General features: G+C 57.2%; 3 protein-coding genes across 17 annotated transcripts in view; all 3 read left to right on the top strand.

Annotated features, from left to right (window-relative positions):
• The window catches only part of COL7A1 (collagen type VII alpha 1 chain), a 30403-nt gene extending 25299 nt beyond the window's left edge, over nt 1-5104 (top strand). For both annotated transcript variants that reach the window (XM_081525695.1, XM_081525696.1), the window contains exons 103-118: nt 340-411; nt 626-661; nt 931-1011; nt 1259-1312; nt 1398-1451; nt 1526-1588; nt 2029-2091; nt 2178-2294; nt 2478-2555; nt 2643-2696; nt 2857-2905; nt 3603-3635; nt 3784-3870; nt 4070-4159; nt 4249-4446; nt 4774-5104. In XM_081525695.1, the coding sequence (XP_081381821.1) occupies nt 340-411; nt 626-661; nt 931-1011; nt 1259-1312; nt 1398-1451; nt 1526-1588; nt 2029-2091; nt 2178-2294; nt 2478-2555; nt 2643-2696; nt 2857-2905; nt 3603-3635; nt 3784-3870; nt 4070-4159; nt 4249-4446; nt 4774-4790 (1146 nt within the window). In that variant the 3' untranslated portion in view covers nt 4791-5104. The remainder of the gene's footprint in view (nt 1-339; nt 412-625; nt 662-930; nt 1012-1258; nt 1313-1397; nt 1452-1525; nt 1589-2028; nt 2092-2177; nt 2295-2477; nt 2556-2642; nt 2697-2856; nt 2906-3602; nt 3636-3783; nt 3871-4069; nt 4160-4248; nt 4447-4773) is intronic.
• Nucleotides 5105-6077: 973 nt separating this feature from the next.
• On the top strand, nt 6078-6486 carry UCN2 (urocortin 2). The gene has a single exon (XM_081526702.1). The coding sequence runs from the start codon at nt 6148-6150 to the stop codon at nt 6484-6486; it is 339 nt and encodes a 112-aa protein (XP_081382828.1). The 5' UTR covers nt 6078-6147.
• Nucleotides 6487-7904: 1418 nt separating this feature from the next.
• Nucleotides 7905-22091, top strand: part of PFKFB4 (6-phosphofructo-2-kinase/fructose-2,6-biphosphatase 4) — a 38198-nt gene continuing 24011 nt past the window's right edge. For 8 of the 14 annotated variants that reach the window (XM_081525715.1, XM_081525718.1, XM_081525716.1 and 5 more), the window contains exons 1-3: nt 11679-11801; nt 17210-17326; nt 17481-17577. In XM_081525715.1, the coding sequence (XP_081381841.1) occupies nt 11705-11801; nt 17210-17326; nt 17481-17577 (311 nt within the window). In that variant the 5' untranslated portion in view covers nt 11679-11704. Of the gene's footprint in view, nt 8054-11678; nt 11812-17209; nt 17327-17480; nt 17578-22091 lie in introns of those variants that run through there. The other 6 variants (XM_081525717.1, XM_081525725.1, XM_081525727.1 and 3 more) reach the window with 4 other exon arrangements.

Raw genomic sequence — 22091 nt, forward strand, 5'->3', positions numbered from 1 at the left:
GTGGGAGGGGCTCCAGGGCCTGGATGTGAGGTCAGAGGGCAGTCTGTGGACTGTGGCCCCTATAGGAGGCCTGTGGGAACAGAAGGGGGCTCCTTGGGTGTTAGGGGTACTCCAGGTAGGTCTGGGGGCCCAGTGGTAAGAGGAGTGGCAGGAATCGGGGGTCCCGGGGTGAGAAAGGAGCCACCCCACGGCCAGGGTCTCCAGTCCCACCTCTGAGCGTGGGCTGCAGGGACGGGGCCTCGGGGGCCTGTGTGTGAGCAGCACTAGCAGGTTCCGGCCTTGCTGGGAGCCTGCAGCCTGCTCTGGTCCTGACTGTGGCCCTCACTGTTGCTCCTGCAGGGCACCAAGGGAGAGCCTGGTGACAAGGGCTCGGCCGGGCTGCTGGGAGCGCGTGGACTCACGGGACCCAAGGCAAGTCTCGTCCCAGGCACAGACCCGGAGCCGTGGGTCACGCCCGCCTGTCCAGGGTGCCCCCTGAGCACTGGAGCGTTCCTGCCTCCCTTGTGTACTCACAGGGCTCGGAGTGCAGACTGGGCCCTGGCTGCAGTCACCGAGGGTGGCAGATAGGCCAGCACGGGGGACAGTGGCACTGAGGGGCTGCCTCTCCCGCCTGCGTTCCCCACAGGGCGAGCCTGGTGCCGCAGGGATCCCTGGCGAACCGGTAAGGTGCCCCTGCCACCCCTACCAGGGACCCCATCCCCATGTGGTGACCTTTGACCTTATAGTGAACCAGCACTCTCACATTGTCCAGGGACCCTACCTTCACAGTCACCCCTATGGTGGGTCCACTCACACGTCCCTGTAGAAAACCCTGCGCTTCCAGTGGCTCTGGCCCCCATGATGATTCTCACCCTGTGGTGTTCCCTGTCCATTACATCCAGAGTGATTCCCTTTGATCCCTCACTGACCTCATTAACACCTTTCCCACAGGGATCCCCAGGAAAAGACGGAGTCCCTGGTGTCCGAGGAGACAAAGGAGATGTTGGCTTCATGGGTCCCCGGGGCCTCAAGGTGGGAAGGGGACTGGTTTTTTTTCCCCCCTAATCAGGACCTGATGTTGGAGGGTGAAGTATCCGGGGTCAGAGGTCAGGTATCTGGGGTCAGATGCTGTGGCATCTAGGGTTGACCTTGAGGTGTTAGGTCAGAGGTGGGAAGGTCAGAGGTTGGAGTATCTAAGGGCAGTTTGGAGAGGCGTTTCAGGGTCAAAGAGTCATAGGTGAAGTATCTAGGAGGTCACTGTCTCACTTTTTTCTTTCAGGGTGAACGGGGAATTAAGGGAGCCTGTGGCCTCGATGGAGAGAAGGGAGATAAGGTACAGGGGTGATGAGGGATATGGGGGGATGTGGGGTCTATGGGGTCTGGGGCCTAAGGCTGACCCCTCCACCTGATTGCTGCAGGGGGAAGCTGGTCCCCCGGGCCGCCCAGGGCTGGCAGGACGCAAAGGAGAGCTGGTGAGTGTGGGGCACCTCCAGAGTGAGGAGCAGATGGGTGGGCCAGGAATTGGCTAATGTCTTCTCTCCTCCAGGGGGAGCCGGGTGTTCCAGGCCAGGCAGGGGCCCCTGGGAAGGAGGGCCTGATCGGTCCCAAGGTAAGGGGGTCCCTCCACAGTAGACAGTGGGGTTCAGGATTGGGCAGGGATGGCACGATAAGGTCGTGAAGGTTTTGGGTCAAGGAAGGTTGGGAACACTGCGGGGTGGAGTGGGGTTGGTCCTGAGGTTTCAGGGTGGGTTGGGGTCACATGGGGATTGAGGGTTAAGGGATGGGAGGTGGAGCAGTGCATGCCTCAGGGCTGAGGGTTAGGGTGGCTGAGGTCAGGGGGAGGTTGGAGGGTCCATGAAGGGGGAATGGGTGGGATCAGGGTAGGGGGCATCCCAGAGGGGCGGGGTCGTGGGGATCATGGTGGATTCAGGGTCTCTGGCTGGTAGGCCACAGGAACTCGAGGTGGTGGCCATGGGACCAGGAGGCTCATGGGGGCTGAGCTGAGGGAGGCCAAGGCAGAGGGACTCTCACGCTTCTTTCTGTTCCCAGGGTGGCCGAGGTTTTGATGGGCAGCCAGGACCCAAGGGTGACCAGGGCGAGAAAGGGGAGCGGGTAAGTTGGGGCTGAGGTCATGGCGAATGGAGGGGCCTGGAGTCTCTGGAAGCTCTGATCACTGACCCTGATCTCTCTCTCCCCAGGGACCCCCAGGACTGGGGGGCTTCCCAGGTCCCAGGGGCAGTGATGGCTCTAGCGGTCCTCCCGGGCCACCTGGCAGCATTGGTCCCAAAGGCCCTGAAGGACTTCAGGGTCAGAAGGTGAAAGGCCCTGACTCCTGAGCCCTGAACCTCACTGACCCTTCCCCAACCTCCCTGACCTCTGACTCTACAATCCATTGCCCCAATATCCTTGCCCCAACCTCTGAACCTACGATCCCGAAGTGTCCTACTTCTGACCCCCACTGCCTCTGACCCTGCTCGCTCAGTCCACGTGTCTGACAGGGTGAGCGAGGTCCCCCCGGAGAGAGCGTGGTGGGTGCCCCCGGGGCACCTGGAACCCCTGGAGAGAGAGGGGAGCAGGTGAGTGGGAATTCCTGGGCCTGGGGTCAAAGGCTGGGGTGTCCATGAGGTCAGAGGTCACAGCCCAGCCCTATCCATCACACACAGGGGCGGCCAGGCCCCGCGGGGCCCCGCGGTGAGAAGGGAGAAGCTGCGCTGACAGTGAGTGTGTGGGGGGCCAGGGGGCCCTGCCTCCTTCTCCCGAACCCTGGACCCTGGGCCCTGACTCTGCACTGTCCCTCCATGATCCCTGCATCATGTACCCTTTGTCCTTCTGTGACCCGTGGGTTCCTTCATGACCCTTGTGGTCTTGGGCTCCTAGGAGGATGATATTCGGGGCCTTGTGCGTCAGGAGATGAGTCAGCATTGCGGTGAGTGGGGTCCAGCCCGGAGTCTCCTGGGTCCCATCCCCACTCCATCCCCGCACCCCTAGACAGAGGCAGGCAGCACCCCCAGAACGTCCAGGGGGCAAGCAGTCAGGGAGGCAGGTGGAGACAGATGGATACACAAAGTATGGGTGTTTCAGGACAGACATGCTGACAGGACTCCCCCAGGTGGAGACCCGGGCAGAGGTGGAGGCACACGTGCTCCTGGGTGCCCAGGATGGCCGTGTGTGGAGGGGGTGGAGGTGTGAGCAGGCCAGTTCTTCGGGGCCAGATGTGGAGCCAGGGTGCGGGGCGGGGGCTCTGATGGCCCTGGGGGGCATCAGAGAGTGAAGCTCGTCTCCTTCCGCCTCTGCCTTCTCCCTGTCTCCATTCCTGCCTGCTCCTGACCCTTTGCCTTTCTCTCTCTCTCTCTCTCTCTCTCTCTCTCTCTCTCTCTCTCTCTCTCTCGCCTTTGGTTGGCCTGTTCCCACCTTCTCTCTTGCCCTCGGTCTGCTTCTCCCCCTTGGTTTCTTTCTCTCCCTGTGTCTGCTTCCCTTCCTCTCCCCCGCTGTCTGTCACTCTCTCCTGCCGTCCCCTCCGTATGTCTCTGCCCCCCGTGAGCCTCTCTCCCTGCCTCTTTCCGCTTCTGTCTCCTGTTCTCTGTTATCGTCTCTCTCCCTGGCCCCTTCTCTGCCCCCTCCAGCCTGTCAGGGCCAGTATATCGCATCTGGATCACGTGAGTAGTTTTCTGGTATTTTCTGCTCCTGGAACTTGCCTCACGCCAGGCCCTGCTGTGCCCATTGCCTGGGTCGTTGCAGCAGGGGTTTGGCAAGGGCGGCCGCCAGGCTGACCCCCGGGCCATGTGCCCCTGCTCCCGGCTCCAGGACCTCTCCCTAGTTACGCGGCGGACACCGCAGGCCCGCAGCTCCAGCTGGTCCCCGTGCTCCGCGTGTCCCACGCAGAGGAGGATGGTGAGGATGGCTGCAGCCTGGGGGCCGTGCAGGGCGGGAGCACACACACGGGGCTGCTTGTGCGTGCAGGGCCCACGCCACGTGTGCAGGGGGCACATGCAGGGAACACGCTTGTGCATGCGTGGGAGGCCAGGGTTGGGCCGTGCGAACCGGGCCCTGCAGCGGCTCTGCTCACAACACCCCATTACTGTGTGTGCAGGCCAGGTGCCCCCCGAGGACGATGAGTATGAAGACTCTGAGTATCCCGTGGAGGAATACCAGGACCCCGCAGCTCCTTGGGATGACGATGGTGAGGAAGGGGGCTGGGCCCAGAGGGGTGTGGGGAGGGGCAGGCCGAGCCCATCCCGGCTGACCTCTCTGCCCCCCCGTTACCCCCAGACCCCTGCTCGCTTCCACTGGATGAGGGTTCCTGCAGTGCCTACACCCTGCGCTGGTATCATCGGGCTGGGGCAGGGGGCACGAAGTCCTGTCACCCCTTCGTCTATGGTGGCTGCGGAGGGAATGCCAACCGTTTTGGGACCCGGGAGGCCTGTGAGCACCGCTGCCTGCCCCAGGCGGCCCACAGTCAAGGGACAGGTATGAGCGTACCTCCCATTCCAGTAGGGGCTTGCCCAGATTATGTCCAGGGTCAGGATCCGGGGTCAGAAGCCGCCTCCCCCACCCCCCGAGACTGGGGGACCTGGGACAGACCCCACCTCAGACCAAAGAGCTGATAGAGAAGCCCAGCTCTGGGTGGAGTCCCCAGTACGGTACCCCTCAGTGCCCCTCCCCTTAAAGACCCGAGTAAGGACCCCTTTCTGTGGGCAGAGCCCCCACACCCACTGTGCCCCCGGCTCCCCCATCCTCTGCGGCCCTTATGTATTGGGTACGGTTAGATGGCTGAACCCCGCCTGCCCCTCCCAGGTGCTGCTCAGAGCTGAGGTCTAGTCCAGCATCCCCTGGAGGAGTCGGTGTCTCAGCTGGACCCTGCCATCCCTCCTCCTTGGTGCTAGAGGCCTGTGTGCACGTGTGTGCGTGAGCGTGTCCGTTATTTCAGTGACTTGTTCCACGGGTCTCGCCTTCCCCCCAGTGGACAGACCCCCATTGTGGCTGCTGCCTCCCCGGCTGATGACTCAGTGTTGGGGAGGCTTTGGGCAGTGAGCGGAAGTGACTGAATCCAACCCGCCCCTTGCTCCACGCTAGTGATGACATGGTGCTGATTCTGGGGGGTCATTAAAGCTGCTGTTTTAAAAGGTCCCTGTTGTGACTGTTTGCAGGGGGTGTGGGTGTCAGGGGGATAGGTTTTCCCTGGAAGGACCACGCTATCCCGAGTGGGTACAGAGTCCCTCTGTCCAGCCTGTCACTGTCCTGTGACCCTCAGTCCCCAACTTGTCCCCAGAAAGAAGACAGGGTAGGGGCTGAGGGATGCCTTCACTGCCCTCCAGGAGAGGATGAATCATGGGTGGGGGGTGGCCTCAAGCCAGAAGACAGGCCCCAGCTCTCAGCCCAGTGGCTGAAGGAGATAAATGGGCCCCGAAGGGGGTGGAGGAGCAGACCAGTGCAGAGGAGCATTGCCTGGCACAGCTCACCCCAGAGGAGGCTGCTACTGGTGAGACTGGGGTCAGGGGATGGACTGGACTGTTGGGGTAGAGTGGATCTGGGATTTGGGTCAGTGGAGGTCTCTGGGTCTGAGGCGCCCTGGGACCTCTGGCTGCTTCCTTGTCTCAAGGACCCCCATTCCTGCCTTTCTGTGCCCTGGATCTGTGACATGCTTTCTCGCTCAAACTTCAGGCTCCTCTTCGGTCCCTCTGTGTTTCTCTCTCTTTGCATCCTTATTTCCATCACACTGTCTCTTTTTCTTCCATTCTCCCTCTATTTTGCTCCATCCCCCTCTGATAGATCTCCATCTCTTTCTCCGTCTCCCTGCCCTTTCTTGTTCTTGTTCTTCCTCCCCACCACCACCATCTCTCTCTCTCTTTCTCTAAAATACATCCATATCCAGATATACCTGTGACTTTCTGTCTCTGAGTCACTCCATCTCTTTGTCCCTCTCTGTCTCTCTCATTCTCTTTCTCACTCTTTCTGTCCCTCCGACCGCTTTTCTGCCTGGCTCTGGCTCACTTTTCTCTGTGTCACTCTGGCTCTCTCCTCGTCCCTTCATCTCTGTTTCTGTCCCTCTCTGCCCCTGGCCTGGCCGTTCTCTGTCTCTCTGCTTTCCCCATCTGTCTCTGTCCATGGGCCACAGCTAACCAGAGCCCCTGCCTTGAACCTGTTTTCTCCTTGCAGCCTGACTACAGGATGACCATGTGGGCTCTGCTCACACTGATGGTCCTGACATTGGGCAGGACCATGTTTGTCCCAGCAACCCCCACCCCAGCCTTCCAGCTCCTCCCTCAGAACTTTCCCCAGGCCACTGCCTGCCCCGTGACCTCGGAGAGCCTGTCAGCCAGCACCACGGCACCCTCCGCTGCTTGGGGCCACCCCGGCCCTGACCCCCATCCTGGCCCCCGCATCGCCCTCTCGCTGGACGTCCCCCTTGGCCTCCTGCAGATCTTACTGGAGCAGGCCCGGGCCAGGGCTGCGAGAGAGCAGGCTGCTGCCAATGCCCGCATCCTGGCCCAGGTCGGCCGCCGCTGAGCCTGAGGGAGGCGGTCACAAGGATGGAGCCACCCTGGATGGCGGAGACTGGCAGGGCAGCAGCGGAGCTGGACGGTACTACTTCTGGACACGGTGCATCTGTACTTCGCCACATGGAGTCACTGTCATATCAAAGTGCCTCATAGAATCACAATGTGTGTGGACAGCATGCACGTTGCCACGCCAGGTTGCCAATGGACTCTAGCCACTCCTAGGAGCCCCCCAGACTTACGGTATATGTCTGCAGAGCTTGGACACTACCGTGGATGGTCACTACCACATGGAGTCTGGTCATGTCTGGGTCCCACAGTCAAGAGCCTCTGGACACCATCATAGAGGGTCTCTGTAATGCCACTTACAGGAACCTCAACACAGGTCACCATGGCTGCATCGGAGAGACCAGCCCATCTAAGACCAGACCCAGAGGTCTGTCCTGCCCCCACGGGTCCCCACACAGACAGGTGCTGGCAGAGGTTCCCAGGCAGCACCCACCCCAGACGGATGGGGGCATCTCCAGGCATAGTCGGACACTCGTACGTGGGAGGGCTGTGGCTGTGGCAGCCTTGCTTTGTGTGTGTGTGTAGGGGGAAGTGTACATAGGTGGCTGCGTCTCCGTGTATCTGACAGCTGTTTGTGCGTGTGAACAAGGCGTGGGCCTGTGAGGGAGCTGGGAGGAACGGAGGCCTGTCCCCCAAATCTGCATGGAGCATGCTCAGCACACACCCAGGCGCTGTCTTACCCAACCCCTGCATACCCAGGCTCTGCCGTTGCACACACATGGCTCAGGGGAGAAGGGAGCACAGGCTGACAGGGGCTCTGGCCTCTCCTTCACTGAACAGTACTGAGCCTCAGTTTTCCAAGCCTCAGTTTTCTCCTCCGTAACACAGAGTGATGCCCCCACACTTCTTGTCAGCACTGAGTGATGTTATAATGTACATGAAGGTTCCCGCTCGCAAAAAAAGCGCTCAATAAACTTAGTGACTGGAGAATGGGCTAGACAAGAATCACACGGTCATGTGCCCCCAGGCAGTGACACACACGAGGGCGGAGTCAGAGCCGCTCCTCTAACCCCCTTCCCCCGCCCCGATTTCACTGACCTGTCCTTGGTGTGGAAGGCTGTAGGTTTGGCCTAATCTCCCAACCCCATCCCCATGGCGGGTTTGGAGATGAGACCCAGCCTTCTGGAGCATGTGGCCAGGCTTGCCAGCAGATGGGGCAGGAACTGTGGGTAGTGTAGACGACTCCGGCTGGAGACGAGGGCAAACACCGGGTCCTAGCTGGAGAGAAAGTTAGCACTGTCGGAAGTGTGGCCGCTGGGGAGGGGTAGGGGTGGGGTGGGGGCACTGATCGAGATCTCACAGTTGTCAGCAGCCCTGGGGGGCGGGCCCAAGGCGGGGCGGGGAGGCGGAGCCACGGGGGGGCGGTGCTCTCCGGAGCCTGGAGGGCGGGGCCGCCCCAATCCCGGCCGCAGGGGGCGGCGGCCCGGGCCAGTTCGGGAGCAGGATGAACAGAGGTATGGAAGGAGGCAGCTCCCCGACGGAACCTGGGTCAGGGAGCAGCAGACGGGGTAGGCGCCGGGCAGGGTGGAGAGTGTGGGCGGACTAGGAAAAGACCTAGGCGAAGTGGAGGTGGTGTTAGACGGGGATGTGAGAGCTTTGGGGGTCTCTCCGGGATTAGGGGTGCTCTGAGGGGGCATCGGTCTGTCAGCGGCAGGGAGGCGGGGGGCGGGGGGGGACTGGCGCCTCACCGGGGAGAGGGAGCTGGGCCAAGGGGGGAACTATAAATAGCTGCTTCCTCCAGCCCAGGGGGAGGGACAACCCGCTGAAGCTGCCCCAGGGCCTCCCGCTCTGCCCTTTGCTGGCCTCCAAGGGGTCATACTTGTCTAGGTCCCCCCTCAGGGGTCATACCAGCTTGGGATGGTTCAGAGGCTCATTTGGGAAGCTTTTCATATGATGTGACTTTAGCCCTTAAACTAGCATTTCTAGGGCAACTACTGTGTGCCTTGTGTGGGTCCTGAGCTGCTCTAAGCACCTGCTGTGTGCTCTGTCCCAATCACGAACCTCTCTGAGCACCTACTGTGTGCCCTGTGCCAGGCGGGAATCAGCAAGTGCAGACCAGGGCTGTTTGGTCACATGGCTCTCGGCTCCTGAATTGGAACCTCACACCTTGTGTGAGCTCGGCTCCAAGGGAGACATGGGATGATCCTTGGCTAGAAATGGCCAGAGCCATTGGGACTCCTGGGAAATTCCCAACCTCCCAGTGGCCGCAGAGAGGAGAGAATAAAGGGGGAGGGAGGCAGCAGAGAGCAGCAGGCCTCACTGCCGCCTGCCTGGGCGCGGGGCTTGAGAGTGCGTGTGCACGCGTGGCTGTGTGCGCACCATGCGTTTGCGGACTGGCGTATGGGTCTGTGTGGGATGCACTGAGGTCCCTGGGCCTTTCTGCTGCAAAGGGCGGCATGGTGGTTGGGCCAAGACTGGCCAGCGGATATGGGGACTGGAAAGAGTTTGAGGACTGAAGATTGAGGACATCCCACAGCTTGGAGCCTGGGACACTGGGAGGAGGTTCAGTGGTCAGTGCACAGGGCACCACAGGAGCCCTCTGGCACCAGGCCAGGCAGGGTCACGGGGGGTAGGGGGTGGCGGCTGAGCAGGATGTGTTCACACACGACATCCCAGCATACCTCCCACCCCCGGGCCAGGAGAGCTGGCTCACTGGGATGGCCCCAAGGAGGGCAAGCCACACGGGCCAGTTATTCTATTGGATGGCTGCTGATGCTGAGGGAGCAGAAAGCCAGGAGAGCATTTCAGTGCAGGGAACGTGCAAAAGCGCAGGTGTGGAGGTGGGATGTGTGGGTATAGTACACCGCGTGTGGGAGGTGAGGTTCGCAAGGGCTGGCAGTTGAGCTGAGTCCATCCTGCGTGGTGGGCTGGCAACTCTATGACTCTGGGCCCTTCTCCCCTTCCTCAGTTTCCTATGTGAGAAGTGGAGCCACAGCAGGGGAGATGGGGAGTATCCTCAGAGCAGATGTTGACCCTGGCCATGGGGAGGGGCTCCAGGCTCCTCCCGCTGTTGACATGTGGCCTCGCCCTGGATATGGGGACTTGGGAGGGAGTGTCTGAGTCAACCCAGAGTCTGACTGTTTGGGGAAGAGTAGGAGGTACAGAGTCACAGCTTCCCTGGGAAGCCAGACTCAGACTTCTGGACATGGAGTTGGCTTCCCAGACCTGGTCCTGGCCTCCTGCTCGATCCTGGCTGTCCCTGATCCCCAGATTTTGACTAACATTCCAAGAGGGCCAGGGAGGAGAATGGCAGGTCTGAGAAGGTGTGGGACGTCTGTGGATGTTAGAGGAGGTAGACTCTGCAATGAGTGCTGGGGGCTGGACAGGGTGTGGGTGTGTGGTGACAAAGTCTCTGAGGCTAGCGTGGCCCCAGGATGGCCTTGGTAGTGGCCAGGAGACAGACAGGAGGGCTGACTGTGTCAGGAACAGCATGAGTGGCTTTGGAGAAGTAGGAAGTGGGTGGGAGGTCACCAGGGGCATGCCACTCATCAGGACCTGCCCGTGGGTGTGCCGGCTGCTGGGCACGAGGCGTGGCGGGAGGTGGACGGTGGACATTGAAGAGGGAGGCTGAAAAAGAGAGGAAGTGGTTGAGTCGGTCTGAGGCAGGGAATTCCCTGAGGAGGCAGCTTGAGCTGCTTCCAGGGAAGGTCTGTGTGGGCTTCTAGGACATGGACCTCCTTAACCTTCCCTCCTTGTGAAATGAGCGAGACATCTGCATCAGTCATCTCAAAGGTCCTTGCCAGGCTCTGAAGGGCTGGGCTGGGACTTGGAGGACTGACTCAAGGCAGGAGTGTGGCAAGTTGGGCAGAGGAAGCCGCGCTGCCTCTGTGGTGCAGTGGGTGGAGCCTTTGCTCTATGCCCCAGCCCCTGGGTCCCAGCCGGGCACAGGGCACACATTAGGCAGAGAGGCCTTGGGGATGCAGTGGTCCTGCCAGGGGATGTGGTGGAGGACATCGCTAGAGGGCAGTATGACCCAGACTGGAGCCGTGTCAGCTAAGGCCTTGGTAGAAAGTGTACAAAGCTTAAGAGGCTGGCCTGAGACAGGAGTTAGGACTGGCGAGAAGGAGCCAGGTGTTCCTGAACTTCTGGGTCTCTCCTCTGCCTCTTGCCTCCACTGCATATTTAGAGACAGAAGGGAGATAAATAACATAATAAATGATAGCATTACTGGGCTTTAGAACGGATTTCTCAGACACTGACACATTTAATCCATACCAGAATCTTGTCCTTGATGACAGTACATATTCTGTTTTCCTGATGAAGAGGCAGAGGCTCATTAAAGAACAAGTGTGTAAACTTAAAGATGTAAAATTTAGTTGGTAAAAATGAAGTCCTGGAAGGAAAAGGAAGATACTGTCAGAGTTGGATGAGTCCCCTGGGAGCTTGGTCCTACTCACCTGCTCCAGGTGGGCTGGGGTTTAACCCGAGCCCCCCAGCAGCTAAGGCAAAGCGAGAAACACGATCAGTTTTGAGATTTGTTCTGTGTCCCTGTCCATGAGATAAAGGGGCTTTATCAATGTGGTTGAGCAAGTTGTTCCTGTGTGCAGTGGAGAGTCCCGGGACTCGGAGGGTCGGGGGGTGCAAGCCCAGCGGGAGACTTGACAACTGTGCCAGTGGGCCGCTGACCAGTAACGCAGGGGCCTCCAGGTTGTTCCTGACCAAGTTCTGGGGGTCACACAGACCTGCCCCAACCCATGCAAACCCCTTCTTCTGAGGGTCCCGAGGTCACGCAGAACGGGAACCGCGTGTCCTGAGGGCAGGCTAGGGAGCCCAGGGCGAGGCCGTGGGTGAGGCGTATGCAGATCAGCGTCGGGTGTGCGGGGCTCTGGCATCCAGGGCCGGGCCTGTACCATCCAAGCCCGGAACCTGTGGGGAGCTGGGCATGCGCGTCCTCCATCCTGGCATGAAGGGCGGGCCCGCTTGGTCCCAAACGAGCTCTCGGGAGAGCTGGGCATGCGTGGTCGGACGCCAGGCCCTCCTCGGTTGGGGTGGAGCCTACTCGTCCTGGGGCGGGGCCTGCGGGGAATGGGACCGGCGTCAACGCGGCTTTGGGAGGGGCGGGGCTAGGGGGCGGGGCTGAGGGGCGGGGCCTCGAGTGGCCCGAGGTGGCCAGCCTGCTGGGTTGGCAGCAGCGCAGTCGGACTCATCCAAGCCCCAGGATGGCGTCCCCACGGGAACTGACCCAGAACCCCCTGAAGAAGATCTGGATGCCGTACAGCAATGGACGGCCCGCTCTGCACGCCTGCCAGCGCGGTGGTGAGGCGGGGTCCGCAGGGAAGGGGTGAAGGCAGTGCACGGGGATGGGTATTGATCTCACATGCACAGATGCGAACTGGAGACAGCTGAGGCTGCCGCGGCCGGTGGCAGGGAAGCAGGAACAGGTGTGAGGCCTCGGACAGCGGTAGCAGAGCAGGAAGCGGGTACAGGTGTGTGGTGTCTCGGCTCAGCGGGACTACGGCCGCCATCACCTAGGGAAGGGCGCGGGACCCTTAGCACACCACTCTGTCCCCACCGTCTCAGGCCGGGGGGGAGGACTTGGAGCCTCGGTCCTGCCTTCTCCGCTCGCCAGAGAGCGTGGGCCGAATGGTCAGACTGGGATCTGCCCCTGTGTTGGCCCTAGGAGAATCTCTTGGTCTCTCTGAACCTAGAACTTTCAAAGACGCCAGGGTGGGAGGAAAGCCCATCTCTGGGCCTGAAAACGAGTTTTTGGAGCAATTTCAGGAAAGCGCAGATGTGTTCAGGAGAGAGACAGTGACACCACTTTGTTATGTGGGCCTATCTTTGTGTCAGTGGGTGTGCAAGCGTCCAGGTGGGGTTGTGGGTGAGTGGTAAAACTGGAGGGTGGAAACATCTAGAAGATATGCTGGAAAAATCATAGAATTGTTAAGGGGCTCATGTTCCCTGGGATCCGAGGTGTTTATTCCATTTCATTGATTGCCTGCTTGTCCTTAAATGAGTCTGCAACTTTTTTTTTTAACCAGGAAAAACAAAGATTTATTTTAGGAGTTGCTGAAACATTGTAATGAATTTGCAAGTTGGCAGGGTCCTCAGAGAACATCTAGTCCAGGTCCTGATACCTATTGGGAAATGGAGGTCTGGAGATGGTGTTACATGCTGGGCTATCCCTGCCTCCTGACCTCTGCTTGGGAATGACAGGAGAAGAGAGAGTGCTTGGAGCTTGTTTTTCTTTCAGGCTGGCCTGGGGGCCTTGGCCTTGACCAGAATTTGACACCACCTGGAGGAGGAGTGTGTGTATCTCTTAGTACACTGTTGGTCCTGGTGGGGGTGGCCATGGCTGTGGCTTTGATCAGACATTCTGATGGGTCCTGGCTCTGATTTTGATGTCGGTCCTGGTGGGGTGCCGAAACTGTGATCCTGCCTTTAGCTCTGGGGCCATGGCTTTCCAGTCAATATTCAGTCCTAAGGGACCATGGTGTCACCCTAGCCAACCCTCCTTCCAGACTTTTCTGGAGGTGTGGAGGGCCAAGGCCCCTTTCTCTTGTGCTTCGAGTCAGTCTGTGTTAGGGCTGTGTTGCCCTGACTTGGTGGGTGCCCTCTGCTCTTACATAAAGGGAAAGGAGTGAGAAGGTGGACTTTGGAGGCAAGAGCACTCAGACTGTGTCGTGGCTCAGCTGGGTGTCCTTGGGCACAGAGCTGACCTGCAGGTCTCAGCTTCCTTATCTCTGGGACTGAGACAGTCAACAGCCTCGCACTGTGAGCCTCTTGATAAGTGCTTGATAAGTGGTAGCAGTTACTTTAGTATTTTGTCACCACCCTTCTTTCTTTGCTTCTCTATTCCTCACCCTCAGGGAATGAAGCATCAGTGAACAGCTCCGCGCCAACCCCCTTTCAGGTGGCAAAGGAGCTGAGGCCCCATGGGAGGGAACTTGCCAGGTCTCAGGGCCCCTGGGGCAGGCCTGTATTTCTCCAGCTCTGGGTATGCAACTAAAATGTGGCTCTGGCCTGAGCATAGGGGCTCATGCTCTGACACTGCCTCAGGGTGTTGCAGTGGGTGGGATTGTGAGCTGACCTGGCACAGGAGGCCTTCTTGGAGGAGGCGGTGGCACTCAAGAGGCCAAAGATGAGACCTGCAGATGGTATGGGGGTTTGGGCCCCAGGCTAGGGTCCCAGAGTTCATAGCAAGAAGGGAGCAAACAGTGAATGAGCATGGAGACAGCATCTTAGGTCTCGACCTCTCATTCATACAGCATTTTCTCCTCTGCTTGGTGGGCTTCTAACTAGGTTGGAGGACCACAAGGACAGGTGGGAACCTGAGGTTGGGGTGGGTGGAAGCTGACTTGATCACAGGGCTTTATAGAGAAGAGGATGTGGGGGCCCACCACTAGGCTGTGCTGTGTGGTGTGTTATCCTTGGGGTCTAGTCCATCTCCTCAGGGCACCAGAGGCTGGTTGACAGGGGATGTCCCTGCCTCCTCCCACTCTCCGCTAGCAATTCTGCCTCCTTTTCATAAATCCAAAGCTACACAGAAGGCCGAAAAGCTGTTCCCTTTCTGCTCATTGACCTGGAGGAGCTCTGGGGGTAGATGTGGTAGGAGATAGAGATGGGCCTCGGGGAACACGGCAAAAAAGGGCAGTATTTGATAGCTTTTCTTAGCCAAAAGTTGGCAAGACGTCCTGGGTAAGGACATGACTGATGTGTCCACAGGACGGTAAGACAGATGACTTTCGGTCCCCTCCAAACAGGACCGTGATGCCAGTTTGCTTTGTTTTAAAGAACTCTCCCTTCCTCAGCCCGGCCCAAGGCAGTGGGAGCAGATACAGGTCAGGACTCAGCTCTGGAACCCCCTCCAAGGACTTGAGGCTGCCCCCGTGGAGAAAGCACCAGATGGTAGTCACTGGCCAGCACCACGCTTGTCTCAGCCTCCCGGCTCCTTGGGCTCTGGTGGCCTTGAGTACGTTTACAGATTAATTTACAGGAACTAGCGAGAAAAGCTGACTTGCATATTTTCAGATTTCCTTCCGCACATGCCCTGTGTTCTAAATCGTGTGTTCTGCTGTCCTCTTGCTCAACATCGAGGTCCTGAGGGCCTGGAGCTGGGCTCCAGCAGCAGCACCAGCTCTCCTGGTCCGCCCTCCCTTGGTTTGCAATTTCTCCATCGCTTGCATGTCCCTGGTGTTCTGCTATTGCAAGCAGGGCTCTTGTGAACACACTTGTACTTTGCTTTTTCTTTTTGAGTATTTGCTCGGGATCTCACCTTGAGGATCAGAGGTGATAGGTCGTGTACGGCTCTGGTGGTGTGCCCAGCCCTGACTTGCTGTCCTGCCTGCCCACCATGGCTGTGTAGGTGGCCGGGGGACAGGGGGAGGAACGCTGTCGCCAAACATGTTCCAGGAGGCCAGGGATGCCCCTGGGGAGATGAATGCTGTGAAGAGGGGATGCAGAACCCCAGCCCTGAGGTCATAGGAGAGCCTCTCAGGGAGCCATGGGAAGGAGTGATGTGTGCACAAGACGGTAGAACAGATGCCTTTCGGTCCCCTCCGAATAGGACCGTAACGCAGTTTGCTTTGTTTTAAAGAACTCTCCCTTCCCCAGCCTGGTCCAAAGCAGTGGGAGCAGATACAGGTCAGGACTCAGTTCTGAAACCCCCTCCAGGGACTTGAGGCTGCCCCCGTGGAAACACCACCAGATGGTAGTCACTGGCCAGCACCACGCTTGTCTCAGCCTCCTGGCTCCTTGGTCATCAGAGGGACCAGGGTGGGTGCAGGTTCCCCCCACCCCACAGTGAGTAGCTGCCGGTACTGCCCTCCGGTTGCTTGGGAGCCAGCCGAGTAGGAATTGTGCAAACAGCCCAGGCTCCAGCAGCACTGGGCTGGCCCTCAGGATGCAGGGCCTTGCCTAACTTGTTTTTCTCTCTCGCCTTAGCCAATGCTGGGGTTTTTCTGCAAGTTTCCTCACTCTTGCTCACCATCGGCGGGGTCCCCTCCCCCTCGCTCCTGGGACTCACAGTTTGGGTCCCATTTGCCCAAAGGCATTGCATAGGCACAGCTGAGTCCTTCCCGCTGGCGAGCAGGGCCCTTTACTTCTCTTCAGGGCCTGGGGACAAGCAGATGCCTCTTCACTCCAAGTCCCAAGGACAATCTTGAGGTGCATGTTGTTCCCTAGCCAGGCAGGCTGCCAAGGCCGGGCACAGGACACAGTTTCCTGGAAGTGCTCTGATTCTTACATGGGGAGAATGCTAGACCTCACTGAGGGATTATCATCCCATTTTACAGGTTACAATACTGAGGTTTGGGCTTCCCAAGTGGTGCTAGTGTTAAAGAACTTACCTGCCAATGAAGGAGACATCAGACACGGGTTCGATCCCTGGATCAGGAAGATCCCCTGGAGGAGGGCATGGCAACCCACTCCAGTATTCTTGCCTGGAGAATCCCATGGACAGAGGAGCCTGGTAGGGTATGATCCGTAGAGTCGCAAAGAGTCAGACACGACTGAGCGACTAAGTACACACGTAAGCACACTCAGAGGCTCAGAGTTGACAGTGAGTGTCAGAGTTAGGAACCCAGGCCTGACTGACTCTGACCACCAGGCAGGGCTACCGCTGGGGCCTCTGTCCTCTGGCTCCACCGAGGGAGACAAGTTGAAGGGTGGGGCCCAGCATTTGCAGAGCGTGTGGGCAAAGGAGGGCCAGTGACAGGTCCCCACTTCTGTCCATGTGTCTGTCTGCCATGGTTTCACCTGGCCCAGGCCCTGAGAATGATGAAAGGGAGGCTTCCTGAGGCAAGACCACGCTGGATCATGCGAGGCTGGCAGTTCTGCCGCCTTGGTGTCCGTCGTAGCGGCCAGGGCTTGAGGGGCTGGGTCCAGACTCTTCCCTGCCTCCAGCCTCAGCAACTACTCTTTCTGGCGCACTGACCTGGTGGCACGTGGAATGGCAATGGGTGGCTCTCGGACGGACCACCCTTGTGGGTGTTGGCCTGCGTCTCTGGTCTGAGCCCCTTGTGGCCCTCACCCTGGTGGGTTTTGAGATGCCTCCCTCTACCTCCCTGCCCACAAGTTTTGAGCACCCAACCCTGCCAGACCTTGGGATCCCTGATGACTCAGACACTGCAAGGCTGCTTCCCAGCCGAGTGATGGGCTGTGGAGAGCAGACTGGGTTGGGTTGAAGGAGAGAGGGCACCGGGTGGGCATGCAGGTGCCTTGAAGGAAGGATTCACTGCAGAAGCAGCTTCCGGGCTTTGTAGATGAGAAATCCACGCCCCCCACCCCACCCCGGGATGCGGAAGCAGTGATGCTGTGTGAGCAGGAATGCTGAATGACTCTTGGGGTGGGGGTGTGGGTTCCTGGATGACAGACTGGCATCGCTCTGTCCTGCCTGCTAGGGGAATTCCCCCATGGTGTTTCGCCAGGCCTGTGGCAGCTCCAGCTTTGTATCTGGTGGTGCACAGCAGGGTAAGGTCTGGTGAGATCCCATGGCATCTGACAGGCCTGGGGAATGGTGCATGCCAGCCTTGGTTAGAGACCACTGCCCGCAACCCCCCCACCAGAGTCTGGGGGTCCTCAGGAAGGTCTCTGCTGCCAGGAGCCTGGAAAGACACATCGGAAGCCAGTCCTGTGCCCTGAGGCAGAGGAACCCTGGGCAGAGAGGCAGGGGTGCCCTGGGAGGGGTCCAGGCCTTGTGGGACACCGTGCTCCTTGCCTTTCAGTTTGCATGACCAACTGCCCAACGCTCATTGTCATGGTGGGACTGCCTGCCAGGGGCAAGACCTACATCTCCAAGAAGCTGACTCGCTACCTGAACTGGATTGGCGTGCCCACTCGGGGTGAGACTCGGCCTCGACTTCCCAAGCGGGGCATGGGGTCTCTGTGGGGGAGGAGAGAGAAGGCTGGACTGTAGAGGGGCCAGAGGGGTGGGTCAAGGTCCGGCATTGGGAAGGGATGCTGTTGTGTGACAACTGAGCCTCTCCTTTCCTCCAGAGTTCAACGTGGGCCAGTATCGCCGGGACATGGTCAAGACCTACAAATCTTTTGAGTTTTTCCTTCCAGACAACGAAGAGGGCCTGAAAATCAGGAAGTGAGTGTGTGTCTATGCGTGTTTATGAAGAAGGCCCCGGAGCCCAGTTGCTAGTGATGACCAAGCTGTTCACTGAGCCCAGGCCTTGCCCTGCCCCGTGGGCTGTGACGGGGCTCTTTTCTTGGCATCTCAGGCTATGGTGGGGGTGGGGATATGATGGGCTTGGGAACAGAGGGGAAAGGGTATGTGGCCACTGGGTGGCTCGCCCTGCCCTGCCCTGCCCTGCCATCTCTGGGAGGGGAGCTAGGGCTTCAGGGAAGTGGTAGAGGCTTAGCCAGGGCAGATCTGCATAGACACTATACTCACTTATCACGAGGGTGGGCTCTGGTAGGGAGCAAAGGGAGCAAAAGGGAAGTCGCTCAGTCGTGTCCGACTCTTTGCGACCCCGTGGGCTATAGCCTACCAGGCTCCTCCGTCCATGGGATTCTCCAGGCAAGAATACTGGAGTGGTTTGCCATTTCCTTCTCCAGGGGATCTTCCTGACCCAGGGATCGAACCCAGGTCTCCCGCATTGGAGGCAGACGCTTTAACCTCTGAGCCACCAGGGAAGGGAAGTCTGGTAGGGAGGGGAGCTCAAAGTGAAGCAGAGGTTCCGACCTCAAAGGTGGGGCAGAGTGGGACTGGCACCACGTCCTGACACCTTTTATAGACAGAAAGTTCAGACCCAGGAGGGCTTTGAGCAGAGGCCCGCCCAGCTCTAGTAGGTCGCTGGAACGCTAGGCCAGAAGCCACCGGCTGTCGCTGCGGTTCTCCTGCTCCCTCTCTGGCCACCAGGGGGCAGGAGTTCCCCATCATGGGGCTTGGCCGATCAGGTTCTCTGCTCTTGGGTCAATGGAGTGGGCCGTTGCTGCACCAAGAAGGGAAGGGGAGTCTGACACTCAGGCCTCTGGGGCCAAACTGGGAGTAAAATTCGAGGGTGGGCCCTCTGGTGATAATGACAAAAGGGAGGGGACTGATACTAGAACCTATGGTGTACTGCCCATTGCCACCCCCTGCCCATTTTACAGATGAGGAAATTGAGGCTCAGGGGTCTCACACAAGATACCAAGTAACTTCACAGAGCCCAGAATTAGGTCTAAGCCCATGTTTCACTATAAACTGTCCTGTCCATCATTCCCAATTCACATTACCCAATTTGTAGATCAAAGGTTGCATCAAGTGCAAATTCTGTACCCATCTCAAGCTGTGGGCACTCATTAGCTGCTTTGATCTTCCCCACAGTGGCTTGTGGTTCCTCCCTTCCCCAGATGCTGAGCCTGAGGTCAGAAGCAATGGTATTGTCTGAAATCACTCAGGGTTTGATTTGAAGCCAGGCCTGTCTGAATCCAGAGTGTTTGTGGGGAGAATAAGGAAGCTAGCGCATTCCCAGAGCTTGTTGGGCATTCTGCTCCGACTGCCTATTGAAGGTAGGAATTGGGATTAATTCTCATGGCGAAACCCGGACTCAGAAGAGGTTAGGGAATTAGTCTGAGATCACCCAGTGGGAACAGAGGCCCTAGCAGTAGAAGCTGAGGGCGGGTTCATGTGTGCCTGTCTGTAGGCACAGCCTCTGGCTGTTCCTAGGAACTCTCCCTTGTGTTTCCAAAGCCTGGGTCCGGCCCCTGGGCCAGGGTCCCATTTCCCATTAACCAGCCCCAAATGTCCCATGGATAATTGGCAAAACTGAAAGATCAGACTTTTTAAAAATGGGGGACCGAGGAAGAGAAGCCTACATTTCCCAGAGACAGATTTGTACACATCGTTGAGGTTCCTGGAACTACACAATGTGGAGGTATGAACCTGACACTGGGCACAATGGGAGATCTAGAAGAGGGCATGCACAGCCGTGTGTGTGCAGGTGCTCCCTCTTTACACGTCGGTATGTGCTTAAATACACACCAAGCACACTCATATACGTGCGCAGAGTCACATACTGCAGGAAGATGTGTGCACACACCTTATGTACAATGCACGTAAGTGTTCACACACGTGCATATCCTCTGTGTGCATGTTTGGACATATAAAAACCTATAATTGTGCACACTAGTGTGTGCACAGACATACCCCATGTGCACATGAATATGTTTAATCATAACTATACCTTTTTTTTTTTTAACTCTACCTTTTCAGTCACATACTACACATGGGCTTGGCGACACTAGGATGTTCTCTCTGACACCAACTTGTCCACCAGTTCAATTCCATTCTGACCCTTTCTGTATGGCATTAGCATCAGTCAGTTTCTACAAACTAAGGGCTCAGTCCCTCAAATCTGACCCCACTTCACACACTAGTAACAAGTCTCAGGGCCCAGCACCATCCCACCCTACCAGCACCTCATCTTTTCAACCTGGAAGTGCTTTGACTCTCCTTATTCAATTCATCTTCAGCACCCACCTCCTTTCCTGGAGGGTGGTGGTTAGGACTAAAGGTTCCTCATCACTTTCTGTGACCAGCCTCATGCTGAGGCTGTCTAGGGGCCCCACACTGAGTCACTTCATTAGCATCAACTCAGGTGTGATTGGAAGAGGCTCCTTGTGAATGACAAAAATCACTCCTGTCACTTAGGGAATTCCAAGGGTTTTAGGAGCTCTGCTAAGAACCCCGGACAGAGACCAGATCTATTTATCATACCACAGAGACCATCTCTGCACGTGCACAACTGTACCCCTAGGGAATGCTCACGGGTGCTCACTAATGACTCACCCGTCACATACCCACCCACATGCACATGTGTGCCCATCCACACTCACACCCACAGGGGCTCTCAGGCTGTTCCCCCCTGCATCTCCACCTGGGCCCCTTGATCCCTCCTACTAGATGTAGCCTCTGCCAGAGGAGCCCCCAGAGATCATAGCCCGGACATGGGGCTCTGCATGTGGGTGGCAAGAAATGGCCATAGCCATGCTGAGACTGCAGAAATGTGTCTCAGGGGGCTTCAAGGAGCTCCGGTTCTTTATGTCTCAGCACAGAATTCTGCGAAGGGCAGAGCAATAGAAATGATTTGTTAGAATAGGACACTTGTGAGGCTTACAAGCAGGTGGGCAGGAGGGTCTGCTCCCAGAATTTGGTGGGTGAGGGATATACGAGGACACAGAAAGGTCACAGGCAGCATGAGAGCAGAGGTCCAGCCTGTGCCGCCACGCTTGGGCACACTGCACAGTCAGCGCGTTGGTGCACTAGGGGTTTACACACCAAATTCCAAGATCGAACAAACAGGAAATCTAATTTTACTCTTACATCAAAGAAAGTGTAGGTAATAGTGTTTGGGAGGAAAAATTTTCCCTTCTTGTCTTCTAGGTTCTTTGGCTGGACTAATAATTAAATCGACAATGACAGAGATCATCAAGACAGAAAAAAAGTTTAATAGCACCTTTATCTCCTGCATACATGGGAGAGACCTAAGAAGCCCTCACCTTAAATACCATCTTTAGCTCAAGAGAAAAAAAGATGCTGGGGGGTGAGGAGTCAGAGGACATTATCAGGAAAGGCCCAGTGAATTAGGGTTAAGTTTTTATGCAGCTTTAAATCTATGCCTTCAGGGAAGCCCTCACCTTAAAAACCATCTTCGGCTAAAGAGAAGGGAAGACATTGAGGGTGAGGAATCAGGGGAAGTTACCAGGAACAGCTCACTGAACAAGGGTAAGGTTGTTACTCAGATTTAAATCTATGCCTTCAGAGAATTCCCTGGTGGTCCAGTGGTTAAGCTTCCAACCACAGGACCACTGTGGAACCATTGTCAGGGCCAATTTGATCCCTGATCCATCAGGGAACTAAGACTCCACAAGCTACATGGCGCTGCCTAAACAAATCAATCAATCTATGCCTTCAACATTGATAAAGAGTTTCCAGAGAGATAAGGTCATCTCCTTCCTCCTGGTTCAGCAAGGGAGACACCCTTACAAATGGAGGTTTCCCTTATATTTGTAAATGTCTCTAAAAAAAGGGATCTTCCTGACCCAGGGATTGAACCCAGGTCACCTGCATTTTAGGCAGATTCTTTATGTCTAAGCCACCATGGAAGCCCTAAAAAGAAAAAAAAGAGTAAGCTGTTCTTTTTAACTGTTTATTTTGTATTGGGATATAGACAATTAACATACAATGTTGTGATAGTTTCAGGTGAACACCAAAGGGACTCGGTCATACATACACATGTAAAAAAAAGGATAACTGACTCATGTTTTCTGAGCTTTTCCTGCGTCTGCAGTTTCTTAAAAATAATTAGCCTGAAATAATCCTTCTGCCAAAGAGATTTATTTTCGGGCGGCACATTCTGCTCCACTGTGTAGATAAAAGGTCAAAGTGATTTATCTATCTTTGGACCTTGTAGGAGAAATGGATTAAGTTGGAAAGATCCTTGTATGTGGCAATCCAGTTTGCACCAATGAACAAAAAGGCTGAGGTGTTCTGAGGACAGACAGTGTAGTCAGTATTCAGTCGTGGTGAGGGTTTTGCCTTCCAGAGCATCTGTGGACATGGGTGCAAGAGGCAGAGACACAGCACCCTCCTCCAGAAGGGGTCATGTGGGGAGTTCT

This window comes from Giraffa tippelskirchi, chromosome 9, assembly GCF_054371585.1.
Source record: "Giraffa tippelskirchi isolate mGirTip1 chromosome 9, T2T-mGirTip1v1.2.pri, whole genome shotgun sequence".
In the NCBI taxonomy this organism is placed as follows: domain Eukaryota; kingdom Metazoa; phylum Chordata; class Mammalia; order Artiodactyla; family Giraffidae; genus Giraffa; species Giraffa tippelskirchi.